This window comes from Mustela putorius, unplaced genomic scaffold, assembly GCF_011764305.1.
Source record: "Mustela putorius furo isolate JIRA1106 unplaced genomic scaffold, ASM1176430v1.1 tig00000842_pilon_pilon_pilon, whole genome shotgun sequence".
Taxonomy (NCBI): Eukaryota; Metazoa; Chordata; class Mammalia; order Carnivora; family Mustelidae; genus Mustela; species Mustela putorius.
In genome coordinates, this window is record NW_025421493.1 from 2,499,359 (window position 1) to 2,515,378 (window position 16,020).

Here is a 16,020-nt window from a genome sequence, read left to right on the forward strand (position 1 = left end):
GGGTGTCTCATTCGGTTAAGCATCTGCCTTTGGCTCAGGTCATAATCCCAGAGTCCTGGGATCGAGTCCCATGTCGGGCTTCCTGCTTGGCAGGGAGGGAGCCTGCTTCTCCCTCTGCTTGCCATTCCCTTGCTTCTGTTCTTTCTATCTCTCTGACAAATAAATAAATAAAATATTAAAAAAAAAAAGATCTAGTATTGCAGCACTGTTTCTGGAAAGTTTTTTTTAGGGATTGGCACTTTGTTTTGATTCTATTTGATGTATTTAATAGATTCTTGATCAGAAAAAAACCTAAATGGATTTGCATGGCTGCAAAATGTTTCATAATTAATATGCTTTCAGTTAATGAAGAGTTTGGGATTTTATATTGCTTTGGGTTATGGGTACCTACTCATGGACTTTAATCCAATTTTTTATAGATCTATTTTAAGAATTCAGAGAATTTGTGGAAGGCAGCTCTATTTGCTGTGAGGCAAAGGAATCAGGGACCCCCTCCTGAACCTCTGAAATTGATGTTAGGTCCAGGTCAAGTCCGTCCTCTAAAAAGAGTAAGTATTTAATAGTGCAGATGATTTGTGCAATTTTTTTTCTTAAATCCAAACAATAAACATTCAGATGTTTGAAGAGATTATAGATATTTAAATGCATTTCAACTGCCCAGGATTCTATGCAAACCATATTCAGACCTTATTAATTGAACAAACTCAACAATTGCTTTTACATTTAGTTTGTAGTCTATTGATAGATTGTTTTATTGTCTTTCTTCTTTAGAAATGGAATTCCTACTCAGTTATACCAGTGCTAAATTCTAGTAGCTGCATTAAAGAATGTGGGAAAACAGAGATGACTCTTTCTGATTATCTCAGTAGCAATGAATCGTTTCCACTAGAACAGCTTAAAAGCTTCCCTCAACTCTTACAGAACATCCACTGCTTAGAGGTATGTGACTGGACCATGTGCTTATCTGCATTTTTCATTTGATTTTCATACCCTTTATTTTTGTTATATATTTGCTTTCTGATGATTTCCTTGTTGCTATAACCTACTTTTCATATACTTACAGTTGACTGATTTCTCTTTGCAGCTGCCTTCTCAGATGGGTGCAGTGTTGAACAACTCTCTGTTACTTCACTATCTTAACTGTGTCAAAGATGAGTCTATCTTACTGAGGCTTTATCACTGGTTGAGTCAAACATTACAAGAAGGTAAAAATTGTTACTTAAAAGCATTAGGTGAATGAGGAAGGAACAAAATAATTCATATCTTTTATAAGGGTAAGAAATTCTAAATAGGAGGAGGCTTTGTATGCTGTAACTATTTCTCTGATAATCATATATTTAGAGCTGGTATTCTTTCCTTGTAATTTTAGGAGACAATAAGAAAGGAGGTATGTTGTTAAGGAAACATTGCTGGATGGCCACCTAAACTCACTGCATGTCTCCATTTTAATGACCATCACAGTCCAAAGCCTCTTCATCTATATATGTCTAGAAACTTACTGTTCAGGCCCCAGAATCATCGGACTAGTGCTAAACACACTCAGAGAAGACCAATATATATGTCAGAATATCAACTTACTATTTTATAATAGAAGTAATTCTTTTTGGTGACCAAAATGTTCATGTCTGCCAACAATAGTATCTCCTCTTTGCCATCAGTATAGATGAGAGCCAAATTAGTCATTAGAAGATTTCTTAATTACAGAATTGAAGGAAAGAGCAATAAGGGAGTTTTTCATCCAGGCCATAGTAAATAAAGCCTGCTCATTGTATTCCTCTAAGGGGGACAGTTTCTCTAGAGATCATATTTCTGTTGACTGGATTGTTTCTTTCTTGGGTAAGCAACTCCTGACTCTTGAAGTATTTATTTACTTATTTATTTTTAATTTTTTAAAAATATTTTATTTATTCATTTGACATAGAGAGAGAGAGACTACAAGTAGGCACAGCAGCAGGCAGAGAGAGAGGGGGAAGCAGGCTCCCTACCAAGCAGAGAGCCCGATGTGGGGTTTGATCTCAGGACCCTGAGATCATGACCTGAGCTGAAGGCAGAGGCTTAACCCACTGAGCCATTCAGGTGCCCCGTCTTGAAGTATTTAAAGTTGGTTTTAGTTCGTTCCAGGCTAATTCTCCTTTTCCTGCTCAGTTTTTCTTTAGATTGGATATGATATAATTAGATTACCACTTACTAAAACTCATACCTATATAGTCTTTTGGACTACTGTGTGACTTAAGCTAATCACATTTATTTTTTTTAATCTTTTATTTATTTATTTGAGAGAGAGACAGTGAGAGAGAGCATGAGTGAGGAGAAGGTCAGAGGGAGAAACAGACTCCCCATGAGCTGGGAGCCCAATGTGGGAGTTGATCCTGGGACTCCAGGATCATGACCTGAGCTGAAGGCTGTCACTCAACCAACTGAGCCATCCAGGCGCCCCGCTAATCACATTTACTATATATCAGTTTTACTAGTTTATTTTTTCACTGTAAGCTTTCCCTATATCATTAAGTTCTTGAGAAACATCTCACTATGACTTCCACCTACCTGTGTTACAGTCTGTAGTGCAAGTTGGTTAGGGTGTATAAGACTAATTACTTGTTTGTATTTGTCACGTCACTTTAGAATAGTGGTAATTATTTGTATAGTTTTTATTGTTATTCACCCAGATACTTATGTTTAATATTTCTGTTCCAGAGTGCATTTGGTACAAGATGAATAATTATGAACATGGAAAACAATTTACCAACTTCTTAGACACTATCATCAGGGCACAGTGCTTCTTACAAGTAAGATTCCACTTTCTTCATATATACTCCACCACCTCTTACTAAAATTTATTTAGATATCCACTGAATACCCTTTGTTGGTGTGTGGCACAATTTGTAAACAGTATTTGCTCAGTTCAAAGCTCGTTATAAATAGAGTTGAGTTGAATTGACATTTATCTCTATACTGTTGGGTTTGAGGAAATAATTTGTTAATTTATGCAAATAAGGTCTATAAGAGAACAAACTGAAGATGTAATTGAATGCATTCAACTAATTGAATTAGCTGGTAACATAGACCTCATAGGGTTAATAATTGTGTTCTCATAATCAACAATATTTTTTAATGTTTTAGCCAATTAATTATTTGGTGTACGTAAGTAACCCTAGTTGTACTTTAAGCTGCAGCTCATTTATCAGCACCATCAAGAAGCCTATACTCATTGCCCTAGTCTGGTTTAGATGTTTATATTATGTGCTTCCTTAGTTCACTGTGCTTACCTGTATTATGGCACTTTCAGTATCTGTCTTTCCACATATTATGAGCTCCCAGCCAGTGGGAACCTTGTCTAACTTTTCTTCCTGTACAAGTGTTAAGCTTGGTACCTGGTACAAAAGAGGTGCATAATAAATGACTAAATCTTAAGGATTTGATGTGAAACCATTGAATTGGAAGTTGGATGTATATTATGGTAATGATGATAAAGGGATACTTTTAGGTTGACTTTTAGGTTTCCTGCTTGGCATTTGGTAAGAAAGAGGATATAGAAGGAACAGTCTTGGAAGGAAAGAATTTTGACTTATGTTTTTGCAGATTTTATTTATTTGAGAGAGAGAACATGAGCAGAGGGAGGGGTAGGGGACAAGCAGACTCACTGCTGAGTAGGGAGCCCAATACAGGCTCGATCCTAGGACCTTGGGGTCATTGAGGTGAGTCGAAGTCAGATGCTTAACTGAATGAGCCACCCAGGTGGCTCAGAAATTTGACTTAAGAGATGCCCATGGGATATCTGAAAGGTCGTATCCAATAGATAGATAATGAGTCTAGAGCTGAGGAATGAGATTTGAGCTAGATATATAGCTTTAGGACTCCTCATGATACAGGTGGTGGTTTTAGCTATGTTGTAGATGAGATTATCTAGAGAATTCATGTCATGAAAAGAAAGTCTAGGATGGAGTCCTGATGCATGCCATTCTTTAAGGCTCAGGGAAACACAGGGAAGAAAAAAGGAAAGCCCTAACTAAATCTTTGGTGAAAATATAAGCAGTCTACACATTCAAGTGTTCCTTCAGATGGAGCTGCCCAGAGTTTGGATTTGGTCTATGGCCTCTAAAGAAATTATAACCCTATTATAACATTGCATACGTTTTTAAAAGGATTTTATTTATTTCTTTGAGAGAGAGTGAGTGAGCAGAGGGGAGGAGCAGAGCAAGAGGGACAAGCAGACTCCGCACAGAGTACAGAGCCTGACATTGGGAGCTTGATTCCACGACTCTGAGCCAAAATCAAGAGCTGGATGCTTAACCGACTGAGCAATCCAGGCGTCCAAACATTGTATACATGACTGCATATACTCCAGAGTAGTACCATTTTATTTATCTTTAAAAATGTTCCATAGCTTGACTTTTTACCTTCTTTCCAATTGCTATTTTATGGTATTTGAGAAGTATGTTGATAAAGATGGTAACATATTCAAATGTTAACCATCTGGCCCTTTTTGTGAGAAACTCTGGACCTAACCCAAGGCTTTTATTATATTGATGACAAAAAATTTAGTCTAAGAGTAAAACAACTATAGCACAGAATAAACAGTTTGTTTTAATTTTTAAAAGACTTTTTATATATTTATTTGACGGAGAGAGACATCACAAGTAGGCAGAGAGAGGGGGAAGCAGGCTCCCTGCTGAACAGAGAGCCAGATGCAGGGCTCAATCCCAGGACCCTGAGACTATGACCTGAGTCAAAGGCAGAGGCTTAAGCCACTGAGGCACCCAGGCGCCCCTAAACTGGTTGTTTAGAGAGTAGTTATGGACCGAGGAGTTTCTTTTCTTTTTTTTTTTTTTAAGATTTTATTTATTTATTTGACAGAGAGAGAGAGCCAGAGAGGGAACGCAAGCAGGGGGAGTGGGGGAGGGAGAACAGCCTTCCCGCTGAGCAGGGAGCCCGATGCAGAGCTCGATCTCAGGACCCTGGGATCATGACCCAAGCGGAAGGCAGACACTTAACGACTGAGCCATCCAGGTGCCCCTTGAGGAGTTTCATATGAGTTTTTACTATTGACTTTTGTTATAGGAGGGGTTTTATTCCTGTGAAACATTCCTGTACAAGAGCCTTCCTCTCTGGGATGGCTTCTGTTGTCGATCACAGTTCCTTCAACTTGTGACCTGGATTCCTTTTAGTAGCTTCTCTGGTATGTACCATGAAAATTTGGGGTCTTTTAACTCAGTGTAATATTAATTAAAGGAATCTTGAATAATCTTTTTTTTTAATTCCTAGAGATGAAACCACTTCTTTTTGACCATCTAGCACAGCTCTTCTTTACATCAACCATTTATTTCAAGGTAAAAAAAAACTGTCTTGTTTAAATTGAATAGGAAGTACTGTTTTATGGCCAGTGGTACATGATTCCAAACCCATACTGAAGTGGTGGTTTTTCAGCAGGATTCTCTTGGACCTGGACTTGAGGTACTGCATTACTCAGATCAAAGTAAATGCACAGAATTTTCTGTTTTAAAGGTTTTGTTGAAATCGATAATACAGAAGTTTTGTGCTACCTTTGTGAGCAGTTTTAATGGAAGGTGGGGGGCAGAACCAGATTTCTTTTTTCTTAAAGGGAGAGTCATTCTGATTTTATATTTACCTTCTCAAGGAAGAGGCTTATATTCTCATGTTAGCAGTGGGAAGCAAGGGCAGTGCTTACCTCCAGATGTTGAAGTGAAATAAGAAAATGTATTCAGAGAAAACAGTGTCCTTGGGTGTTGAGGGAGAGTCAGGATATGACTATAATAAGACAGAAAGCATACTTTGAAGAATATTGAAGCTATAGGTTTAGATTACCATGGAATAGAAGTTCTGGAAAATGTAATTGACGATGAACATTTTTTCATGTGTCTGATAGCCATTTGTATGTCTTCATTGGAGAAGTGTCTGTTCATATCTTCTGCCCATTTTTTTTTATATGATTGTCTGTTTTGTGTGTGTTGAGTTTGAGGAGTTCTTTATAGATCCTGCATATCAACCTTTTGTCTGTACTGTCATTTGCAAATATCTTCTCCCATTCCGTGGGTTGCCTCTTTGGTTCTTGACTGTTTCCTTTGCTGTGCAGAAGCTTTTGATCTTGATGAATTCCCAAAAGTTCATTTTCACTTTTGTTTCCTTTGCCTTTGGAGACATCTTAAAAGAAGTTGCTGTGGCTGTTATCAAAGAGGTTACTGCCTATGTTCTCCTGTAGGATTCTGATGGATTCCTGTTTCACATTGAGGTCTTTTATCCATTTTGAGTTTATCTTTGTGTATGGTATAAGAGAATGGTTGAGTTTCATTCTTCTACATGTAGCTGTCCAGTTTTCCCAGCACCATTTATTGAAGAGACTGTCTTTTTTCCACTGTATATTTTTTCCTGTTTTGTTGAAGATTATTTGCCCATAGAGTTGAGGGTCCATATCTGGGCTCTCTACTCTGTTCCACTGGTCTATGTGTCTGTTTTTATGCCAATACCATGCTGTCTTGGTGATCACAGCTTTGTAGTAAAGCTTGAAATCAGGTAACGTGATGCCCCGAGTTTTTTATTTTTGTTTTTCAACATTTCCTTAGCGATTCCGGGTCTCTTCTGATTCCATACAAATTTTTAGATTATTTGCTCCAGCTCTTTGAAAAATACCAGTGGTATTTTGATCGGAATGGCATTAAAAGTATAGATTGCTCTAGGCAGTATAGACATTTTAACAATGTTTATTTTTCCGATCCAAGAGCATGGAATGGTCTTCCATCTTTTTGTGTCTTCTTCAATTTCTTTCATGAGTGTTCTGTAGTTCCTCGAGTACAGTTCCTTTACCTCTTTGGTTAGGTTTATTCCCAGGTATCTTATGGTTCTTGGTGCTATAGTAAATGAAATCGATTCTCTAATTTCCCTTTCTGTATTTTCATTGTTAGTGTATAAGAAAGCCACTGATTTCTGTACATTGACTTTGTATCCTGCCACATTGCTGAATTGCTGTATGAGTTCTAGTAGTTTGGAGGTGGAGTCATGTGGGTTTTCCATATAAAGAATCATGTCATCTGCGAAGAGAAAGAGTTTGACTTCTTCATTGCCAGTTTGGATACCTTTTATTTCTCTTTGTTGTCTGATTGCTAGGACTTCTAATACTATGTTGAACAAGAGTGGTGAGAGTGGGTATCCTTGTCATGTTCCTGATCTCAATGGCAAGGCTGCAAGCTTTTTCCCATTGAGGATGATATTTGCTGTGGGTCTTTCATAGATAGATTTTATGAAGTTCAGGAATGTTCCCTCTATCCCTATAATTTGAAGCGTTTTAATCAGGAATGGATGCTGGATTTTGTCCAATACTTTTCTGCATCAATTGAGAGGACCATGTGGTTCTTCACTCTTCTCTTATTAATTTGTTCTATCACATTGATTGATTTGCGAATGTTGAACCATCCTTGTAGCCCAGAAAGAATTGGGAAGGATGAGAAGGGGGAAAGAAGGATGAAAGGGTGAAAGAAGCACAGAGAAGTACAGAGTATAAGAAAGGATAAGTGATGAAAGGAGCTTTCATTTTGGTAGGTGGCTAAGGATAACAGCAGTGTGACATGGTAGTAGAATTAGCTAGAGACTCAGTTAGTTTATGAGGCTTTTATTATTATTATTATTGTTTTAAAATCATATGGGAGGAGGAGCAGAGGAAGAGGGGGAGAGAGTCTTAGCAGACTCCACGCTGTGCGCAGAGCCTGATATGGGGCTCTGTCGCACCCTGACTGAGATCGTGACCTGAGCTGAAATCAAGAGTCAGACGCTCAACTGAATGAGCCACCCAGTTGGCCCAGTTTATGAGGATTTTAAAAGGTAAAAGATTTATATGATCTGAAGAGGAACCAGAGTATAGTTTATGAGGATTTTTAATGACTATTATTTTAGCTGTTGTATAACTTGATTATTTAGCTTAATATAACAAATAAATAATATTTTTAAAAGTCTGTTAAAACATTTTCAGTGCTTTTGTTTGTGCTTAGCTGGTTGTGTCTATCAGCAAACAACTTTTCTCACTGAAGAATTATGAATGAGAAAATTCTACAAATCTACTGTAACTATGCTATTTTCATTGTGGCATATTAATTTTCTCATTTCTGTCCACATTGATTTATGTCTCCTGTATAATTACAAAAAGAGTGTACATAAATTTAAAAACTGGGATGCCTGGGTATCTTGGTCAGTTAATCGTCTGCCTTTGGCTCAGGTCATGATCTTGGGGTCCTAGGATTGAGTCCCATATTGGGCTCCTTGCTCAGCAGCGTGTTTGCCTCTCTCTCTGCCTGCCGCTCCTCCTGCTTGTGCTTTCCTTCTCTCTCTGGCAAATAAATAAATGAAATACTGAAAAAAGAGTAAATTTAAAAACCAGGATACAAGATTTGTCAAGTATAGTCAAATCTATTCATGGTCCATAGATGTTATACCACAGTGAATTTTTTTCTATAATTATTTCTAATTTGTTTCTTTGTAGGAGTAGATAACTATGTTGATCATCTTCATAATACAGATTTCTTCATTCTTTTGGCATACATTTCCAGGAATGAAGTTACTAGATGAAAGGAGAGAGTTTGAATATTTTTCATGACCTTGTTACATGCTGGTATTCCTTTGCCATACAGAGTTCTTTGAGGGCAGATGGATATAATGGGTAGAGTACTTAAATAACAAGGGTCTGGCAGCCATGGAGAGAGAATTGGGGTTTGGAAGACGAGACTAGAGTAAAGAAGACTGACTAGGAGGACAAAGTAATCTCAGAGATGTGAAGGCCAGGGCAAGGGTAGTTACGGTGGGATTGGAGACGGAAAAATTGGACATTTTGAAAAGAAAGAAAAATGATAGGATTTGGAGACGAAGAAAAGCATGAAGGACACAAGATGACTTTTATGATTTCTACTTTGGTATAGTAAAGGAAGCAGGGATATTTTGCCTGGAGGAAAATGACTAAGATTTTGTGCGTCATTTCAAATAATTGGTGGATTAAATTCAAGGTGTCAGTTTCTTTAAAAAGTATTAATTGAACTGTTCTGTGAAGTGAGCATCCTATCACTGGAGATACTCAGATAGCATCTAGGCCAGTATTTGTTAAGGATATGTAATAAAGGTTTGCTGTATTAGGTTTTGGGATGATGTGGAGAGCTTTCAAATTTATAGATTTATCCTCATGAATGCTCTGAGCACATTACTGTTAAGACTGTGTTTCTATGTAAATGAGGCCCTGAGAAATCAAGGCAAAGCCTGAGAAAGGAAAGACTAGAATTGTTTGTTTTCCAGTTACAGAAGGTAAGATAAATTTTTTGACTATCAAAAAGGGAGTAAATTATAGTTGTGACACAGGGTGAAAAGGATAGGCAGCTCATTTCCATAGCAACTTCAAAGGATCTCTGAGGGGAGATAGTAAGTAGTGGGTGATACTGTATTTGAAGATGTGATATATATTATAAATGAATGTAATTTAGAGAAACAAGAGTCTGTTCCTGGGCTGATAAGCTGGGGGCAATCTTGTAGCGAAAACAGCAGTAAACTTGTACTCGTATTCATCTATCTCTTGGAGACTGATCAGGCTGGAGTAGTAGCTATTGGGCTCTGATGCAAGATGCAATAGCTGGATGCAATCATCTCCATGGTCCCTTCCATCTTTAAGCCTCTGGTTTAATTTGTTAGTTCTCAACACTAAAGTGTGTCTGAATGATTTTATGAATGATTTTTTTTTGTTTTCTTTTGCCTTCTCAGTGTAGTGTTCTCCAGTGTCTGAAAGAACTACTGCAGAATTGGCTGTTGTGGCTTTCTGCAGATATCCACATGAAACCTGTGATGAACAGTCCTCTGTGAGTCTTACAACACTCCACAAGAAACTATCTGTACAAAAATGTTTGCATGTAGAGTTTAATAGTGTGTCATGAGACCTTATTGTAAATGCTTAATCATAGTTTTCTAAAAAAAAATTTTTTGTAACTTTTCGCTCTTTTTCCTACAATCCTGTGAGGAAGGGTAATTCCACAAGTTCAGTTCTGTAAATCAGTAAACAACCCTTAAGCCTCTTAAGTGACTTGCAAGAGTTATTGTAGCAAAATATTGGAGAGGTGACATTAGAACTTCATATTTGACTTCCATTCAGTTTAGCTCACTTTAGAAAACATGTTCTTACTTATATGTAAAATCAGTCTGATAATGGCTAGGAAAATCTGTAATTTTGCAGTACAGTTTTGGGTTTTTTTTGTTGTTGTTGTTTCTTTGATGTCTTTTGATTATATACATTAATCAGTTAATTGCTTGATTATGTATAGTATTTTCACTTTGGAATAAAGAGCCCCAGATTTCCATTATGTTGATTAATATTAAAGGTGTGTTTTGACTCTTTCTACTAAAATCCTCGGTTTCCCCTATATTAGCAGCCACATTATTCTTTAACATTTATTTTTAAAAATCCTCTATTGTAGAAAACTGCAAACATAATCAAAAGTGTAGGAAATAGTGGGATTCTTTCCTTCTCTGCCCCTCCCTCTGCCTCTCTCCCTCTCTGCTCCTCCTCCCTCTCTGCCCCTACCCCCTTTCTAAAATAAATACATCTTTTATTTTATTTTTTAAAGGATTTTATTTATTTTTGTGAGAGCGAGAGAGAGTAAGCGGGGGGATATGGGTGGTGAGAGGGAAAAGCAGACTTCCCACCTAGCAGGGAGCCCAATGTGGGACTTGATTCCAGGACCCTGGGATCGTGACCTGAGTGGAAGGCAGACACTTAACCAACTGAGCCACCCAGGTGCTCCCAAATAAAATCTTTTTTAAAAAAGTATAGAAAATGATACAGTGTTACCCCTATATGTGCATCATCCAACTTAACAGTTACCAGGTCATGATTAATTTTTTAAAAGGTTTTATATATTTATTTATTTGAGAGAGAGCGAGAGAATGCACACACACACAAGCTGGGGGAGGGCCAATCAGACTCTCCACTGAGCAGGGAGCCTGTCATGGGTCCTGATCCCAGGACCCCGAGATTATGACCTGAGCTGAAATCAGATGCTTATCTGACTGAGCCACCCAGGCACCCCTAATTTTTAAAAAGTTTCTAACACTCCTCACTTTCTTCTTCCTCTGTTCCAGATTTTTTTCTTTCTTTCTTTTTGCAGCATATCTTTTTTTTTATTGTGTTATGTTAGTCACCATACGTCATTAGTTTTTGACGTAGTGTTTCGAGATTCATTGTTCTAGATTTTCTTAAACCTTTTTTTAAGATTTTATTTATTTGAGAGAGAGAGAGTGAGAGAGCATGAGAGGGGAGAAGGTCAGAGGGAGAAACAGACTCCCCATGGAGCTGGGAGCCTGATATGGGACTCGATCCCAGGACTCTGGGATCATGACCTGAGCTGAAGGCAGCTGCTTAACCTACTAAGCCATCCAGGCGCCCTGTTCTAGATTTTCTTAAGCAAAAAGAAAAACCCAGATATCATTTCAGCTGTTCAAAAATGATAACCAGTATAACACCTAAAGAATTAATATCTTTATTTTATCATCATTTTAAAAAAGTTCTAACTTTTTTAAAGATTTTATTTATTTATTTGACAGAGAGAGATCACAAGTAGGCAGAGAGAGAGGAGGAAGCAGGCTCCCCGCTGAGCAGAGAGCCCGATGCAGGACTCGATCCCAGGACCCCGAGATCATGACCTGAGCCGAAGGCAGTGGCTCAACCCACTGAGCCACCCAGGCGCCCAAAAAAGTTCTAATTTTTTAAAAGATTTTATTTATTTATTTATTTGAGTGAGAGAGAATGAGTAAAAGTACAAGCAGGGGGAGAAGCAGAGGAAGAGGGAGAAGCAGACTCCCCGCCAAGCAGGGAGCCCAATATGGGGCTTGATCCCAGGACCCTAGGATCACGATCCGAATTGAAGTCAGACACTTAACCAACTGAGCCACCCAGGTGCCCTAAAAACATTTTTTTAAAGATTTTATTTATTTATTAAGCAGAGAGGCAGGCAGAGAGAGAGGGAGATGCAGGCTTCCTGCTGAGTAGAGAGCCCGATGCGGGACTCAATCCCAGGACCCTGAGATCATGACCTGAGCCGAAGGCAGAGGCTTAACCCACTGAACCACCCAGGCACCCACCTGAAAATATTTTTAATTGAAATACAGTTGACATGCAATATTATATTAGTGTACAACATGGTGATTTGACAATTCTATATACTACACAGTACTAACCATGCTAAGTATAGTTGCCATCTGTCACCAAAGTTATTGCTATATTATTGACTATATTCCCAATGCTGTTCTTTTCAACCCTGTGACTTATTTTATAACTAGAAGTTATTATATCTCTTAATCTCCTTCACCTTTTTTGTCTCCCCCTGCCCCCACCACCTCCATCTCTTCTGGCAGCCATTAGTTCTCTGTATTTATGAGTCTGTTCATTTTTTTGTTTCTTTATTCATTTGTTTTTCCACATATAAGTGACATAATATGGTATTTTTCTTTCTCTGATGTATAAAAAATAAATAGTTCTTAATATCTTTAAATATCTAATCAACATTCAAATTCCCTATATTATCAGTCATAATCTTAATCTTATTTATACATAATCTTACATAATCTTCCTTATACAAAGTATAAGGAGCCCTCAGCTTCAGTTGCATGTAGTTAGTGGTTAGCTTGGCTAGATTAGCTCCTACTTTTCTTTTTTTTTTTAAGATTTTTATTTATTTATTTATTTGACAAAGAGAGATCACAAGTAGGCAGAGAGGCAGGCAGAGAGAGAGGAGGAAGCAGGTTCCCTGCTGAGCAGAGAGCCTGATGTGGGACTCGATCCCAAGACCCTGGGATCATGACCTGAGCCGAAGGCAGAGGCTTTAACCCACTGAGCCACCCAGGTGCCCCAAGATTAGCCCCTACTTTTCTCTATGTTCTTACCCCCATAGTGATCTTTTACTTTGAGATGAGCATGGTGAATAGAAGCTTCTTGGGAGTTGCCTGGAAATTGTTTTAAGTTCTTCATACTCATTTTTGCAGTGTGTCTGTATACCTTGTACATCTTTTACTTTTAGAAGGAAATGGAGCGTTATGAGTGTTAAGAGCATCTTGTAAGGCTGTGCTTCTCAAAGTCTGGTCCCTGGACCAGTAGCATCAGCATCACTGGGAACTTGTTAGAGATACAAAGTCTCAGGCCTTAACCTAGACCTACTGAAATAAACTTTGGAGGTAGGACTTAGTAATCTATGTTTTAACAAATGCTCTCATGATTTTGGTGCTAGCTAAAGTTTGAGAACCATGATCATAAATTAATTTAAATGTTTAGCCTCTTCAAACATCTCAGTTCTATTAAGAAGAGTATGTTTGAGTTTATAATCTTTGGGAAATTTACAATGTGAGTCTTAAGGCACCCTGATATAGGAACTTTACAATTCCTTTATTTCCAAAATTCCTAGTAGCCTTTTAAAATTAGTGCCATAAATTTTGGGAGGGCATTTATTTATTTATTTATTTTTATTTAAATTCAATTAACATATAGTGTGTTAATTAGTTTCAAAGGTAGTGTTCAGAGATTTATCAGCCCTATATAATACCCGGTGCTCATTACATCATGGCAGGGCATTTTAAAAGGAGCTTTGTTAGGCACTTGGGTGGTTCAATCAGTTGAGCGTCTGCCTTCGGCTTGGGTTATGATCTAGTAGTCCCAGGATCAAGTCCTGCATTGGTCTCCCCGCTCAACAGGGAGTCTGCTTCTTCCTCTGACCCTCACCCTGCTCATGCTTTCTCTCTCTCTCATTCTCTCTCTCAAATAAATAAATTTGAAAAAAATATTTAAAAAACATAAAAGGAGCTTTGTTTTCTAAAATTCTTAAACAAATGGGCATAAATGTAGATAACTTTAATGTCCTAATACCATTTGGCATTATATAATACAGGGGGTTTTTTGGGGTGTAAAATGGTGGTTTTATTAAAGCGCAGGGACAGGACCAGTGGGCAGAAAGAGCTGCTATCTATAATACAGTTCTTAGGTTCTCAGTAACTTCTTTTATTTTGGACATATTGATGTAAGGCCATGTCCCTCTCATGACCATATGCCACATGACTGTCAAAGGGAGTGAATTGTAGTCGTATAATGTAGGGTAGGAAACCATTCTCAGAAGTGGTCCTTCATTGGGCATTTTTGGTTGGTACAGTGAATGGGAAGAGTGTGATACCAGTATTTAGTAGGTGGGAGCCAAGGATGGTAAATGTACTACTGTGGGTGGTGAGAGTAGGAGGCAATCCTGAATAGGGAATTGTTTCATCCAAAATGCCTCTGGTGTCCTGTAGAGAAAGACTTCAAAGGAAGCTGTTCTGAGCAGTCATCATTGTTCAAGTTATTTTAGACACATTTGCCAGGTGCTACCAAAAATCATAGTTAAAATATAGTTTTCAAATGGCCAGCTGAGTATATGGATGCCCACCTATGTGAATGGTCTCCTAATCTTTCCTGTTCACTCTGGCACTGAGCCATTACAGTAGTGGGTAGTGGTAGAGTCATCATTTCTCTGGCTCTAAGACTATATGATGTTCTTTATTTCTTGTGTATAACCATTGTTGGCTACCTAGATCAGAGGATAAAGCTGTGAAATCACATTTCTAGATCTTTTCCTAATCCACTCAACAGTGGATTGAAGGACAGGGGTGAGTAGATGGATAAATTGAACCAGTTATACCCAGGTATAATTTAAAGACACACAGTTCATTGGTTTGGGGAGAATATGACATATCTACATTTGGTTTTTAGTGGAAGATAGAAAGATGCCAAAAATTTTTCTAATTCAGTTTTTGGATTGAATTGAATTCCAGTTAAAGTGAAAATATTTTTAATAGCATTTCAGCTCAGGAATTCAGCTAAAGTTGGGTCTTGATTTGTATACTTAGAAACTAATTTGCTAAATGCTGTGGTTCCTGGACATAGGGAATATTATCAAAAGTCTTTGTGGAGCTTAATACTTTATTTCTCTGGTATTTAGTAGAATAGTTGCTGAAGATGTTCTGTGAGTAGATCTTAATGATCCCCTGGAGGGCTCTGTAGTTTTATGGTTGATCACTGTGGTTTTTAAAAAAGTCAATTATACATTGGAGCACTGATTGTTTTCTGAAATCCTTAACAATTTTTTGCTATGTGTTATTTACCTCTAGCTTGGAAATTGTGAAAACATTTGCTAATATGGATCTGAATGTCATGATTTCTTATTTCAGAGAGACAACTTTAGGTGGATCTATGAACTCTGTGTCTGAACTGATTCACTACGTGGGGCAACTGTCTATTACTGGAATGCGCTTGGAAAACAACAGTACTTTCTTACTGCACTTTATTTTGGATTTCTATGAGAAGGTAGTACACATCCCATTTTTTTCTATTTAGATTTTTGTGATGGTGGTCTGCTTTACTGCTCTATTATTTAAATTTTATATATGACTCATAGTTGGGTTTTGACCTTATTAGCATAGTTAAAATAAGCTACTTATTTTGAAATTAATGATCATATTCTCACCTGAATAACTGACTTTCATTAAGTGGAGAAACAAGTGCTTTTTGTGAAGAGTTCAGGTACTGCTTTAATAGACATTCCCCGGAAGAATGCAGACCCTAGACAGAAGTCTGTCTCTTAGCATCACTTTTTGCTAATTCATTGTACATCCCAGACCCCTGGCAAAAACACAAAAATACCCTGTTGTTTCTTCAGCTCTCCACTTCCACCTTTCAACTGCCTTATTTCTCATAGTACCTATAATTCTGGTCTTCTTCAATTTTTTATAGTATTTGATGTAAAGAGAACTATTATCCTAGAAGTACCCACTAATCCAGTTTTCCTGGCTTCCTCCCTGTACTGATTGTTTTGTGTTAGATATTTATGTAGAAGTATGCTCCTTTGTTTTCTAGCTTGACAGCTAACTAATATGACAAATCAGTATTAATGGGACTTAAGGTGAAAGAAGCTCTCCCTTCCTCTTTCTTCCCAATTCAAAGATCTCTTCCCAGAAAAAAATGGGATATTT

The 16,020-nt window shown here is 37.7% G+C and overlaps 1 protein-coding gene across 1 annotated transcript in view; it reads left to right on the forward strand.

Moving 5' to 3' along the window:
- CENPI (centromere protein I) overlaps positions 1–16,020 on the forward strand; it is a 77,709-nt gene that overhangs the window by 31,103 nt on the left and 30,586 nt on the right. Inside the window, exons 9-16 of the mRNA XM_004777156.3 lie at positions 420–548; positions 772–939; positions 1,085–1,205; positions 2,695–2,786; positions 5,059–5,176; positions 5,263–5,327; positions 9,745–9,839; positions 15,220–15,355. Of these exons, the coding sequence (XP_004777213.2) occupies positions 420–548; positions 772–939; positions 1,085–1,205; positions 2,695–2,786; positions 5,059–5,176; positions 5,263–5,327; positions 9,745–9,839; positions 15,220–15,355 (924 nt within the window). The remainder of the gene's footprint in view (positions 1–419; positions 549–771; positions 940–1,084; positions 1,206–2,694; positions 2,787–5,058; positions 5,177–5,262; positions 5,328–9,744; positions 9,840–15,219; positions 15,356–16,020) is intronic.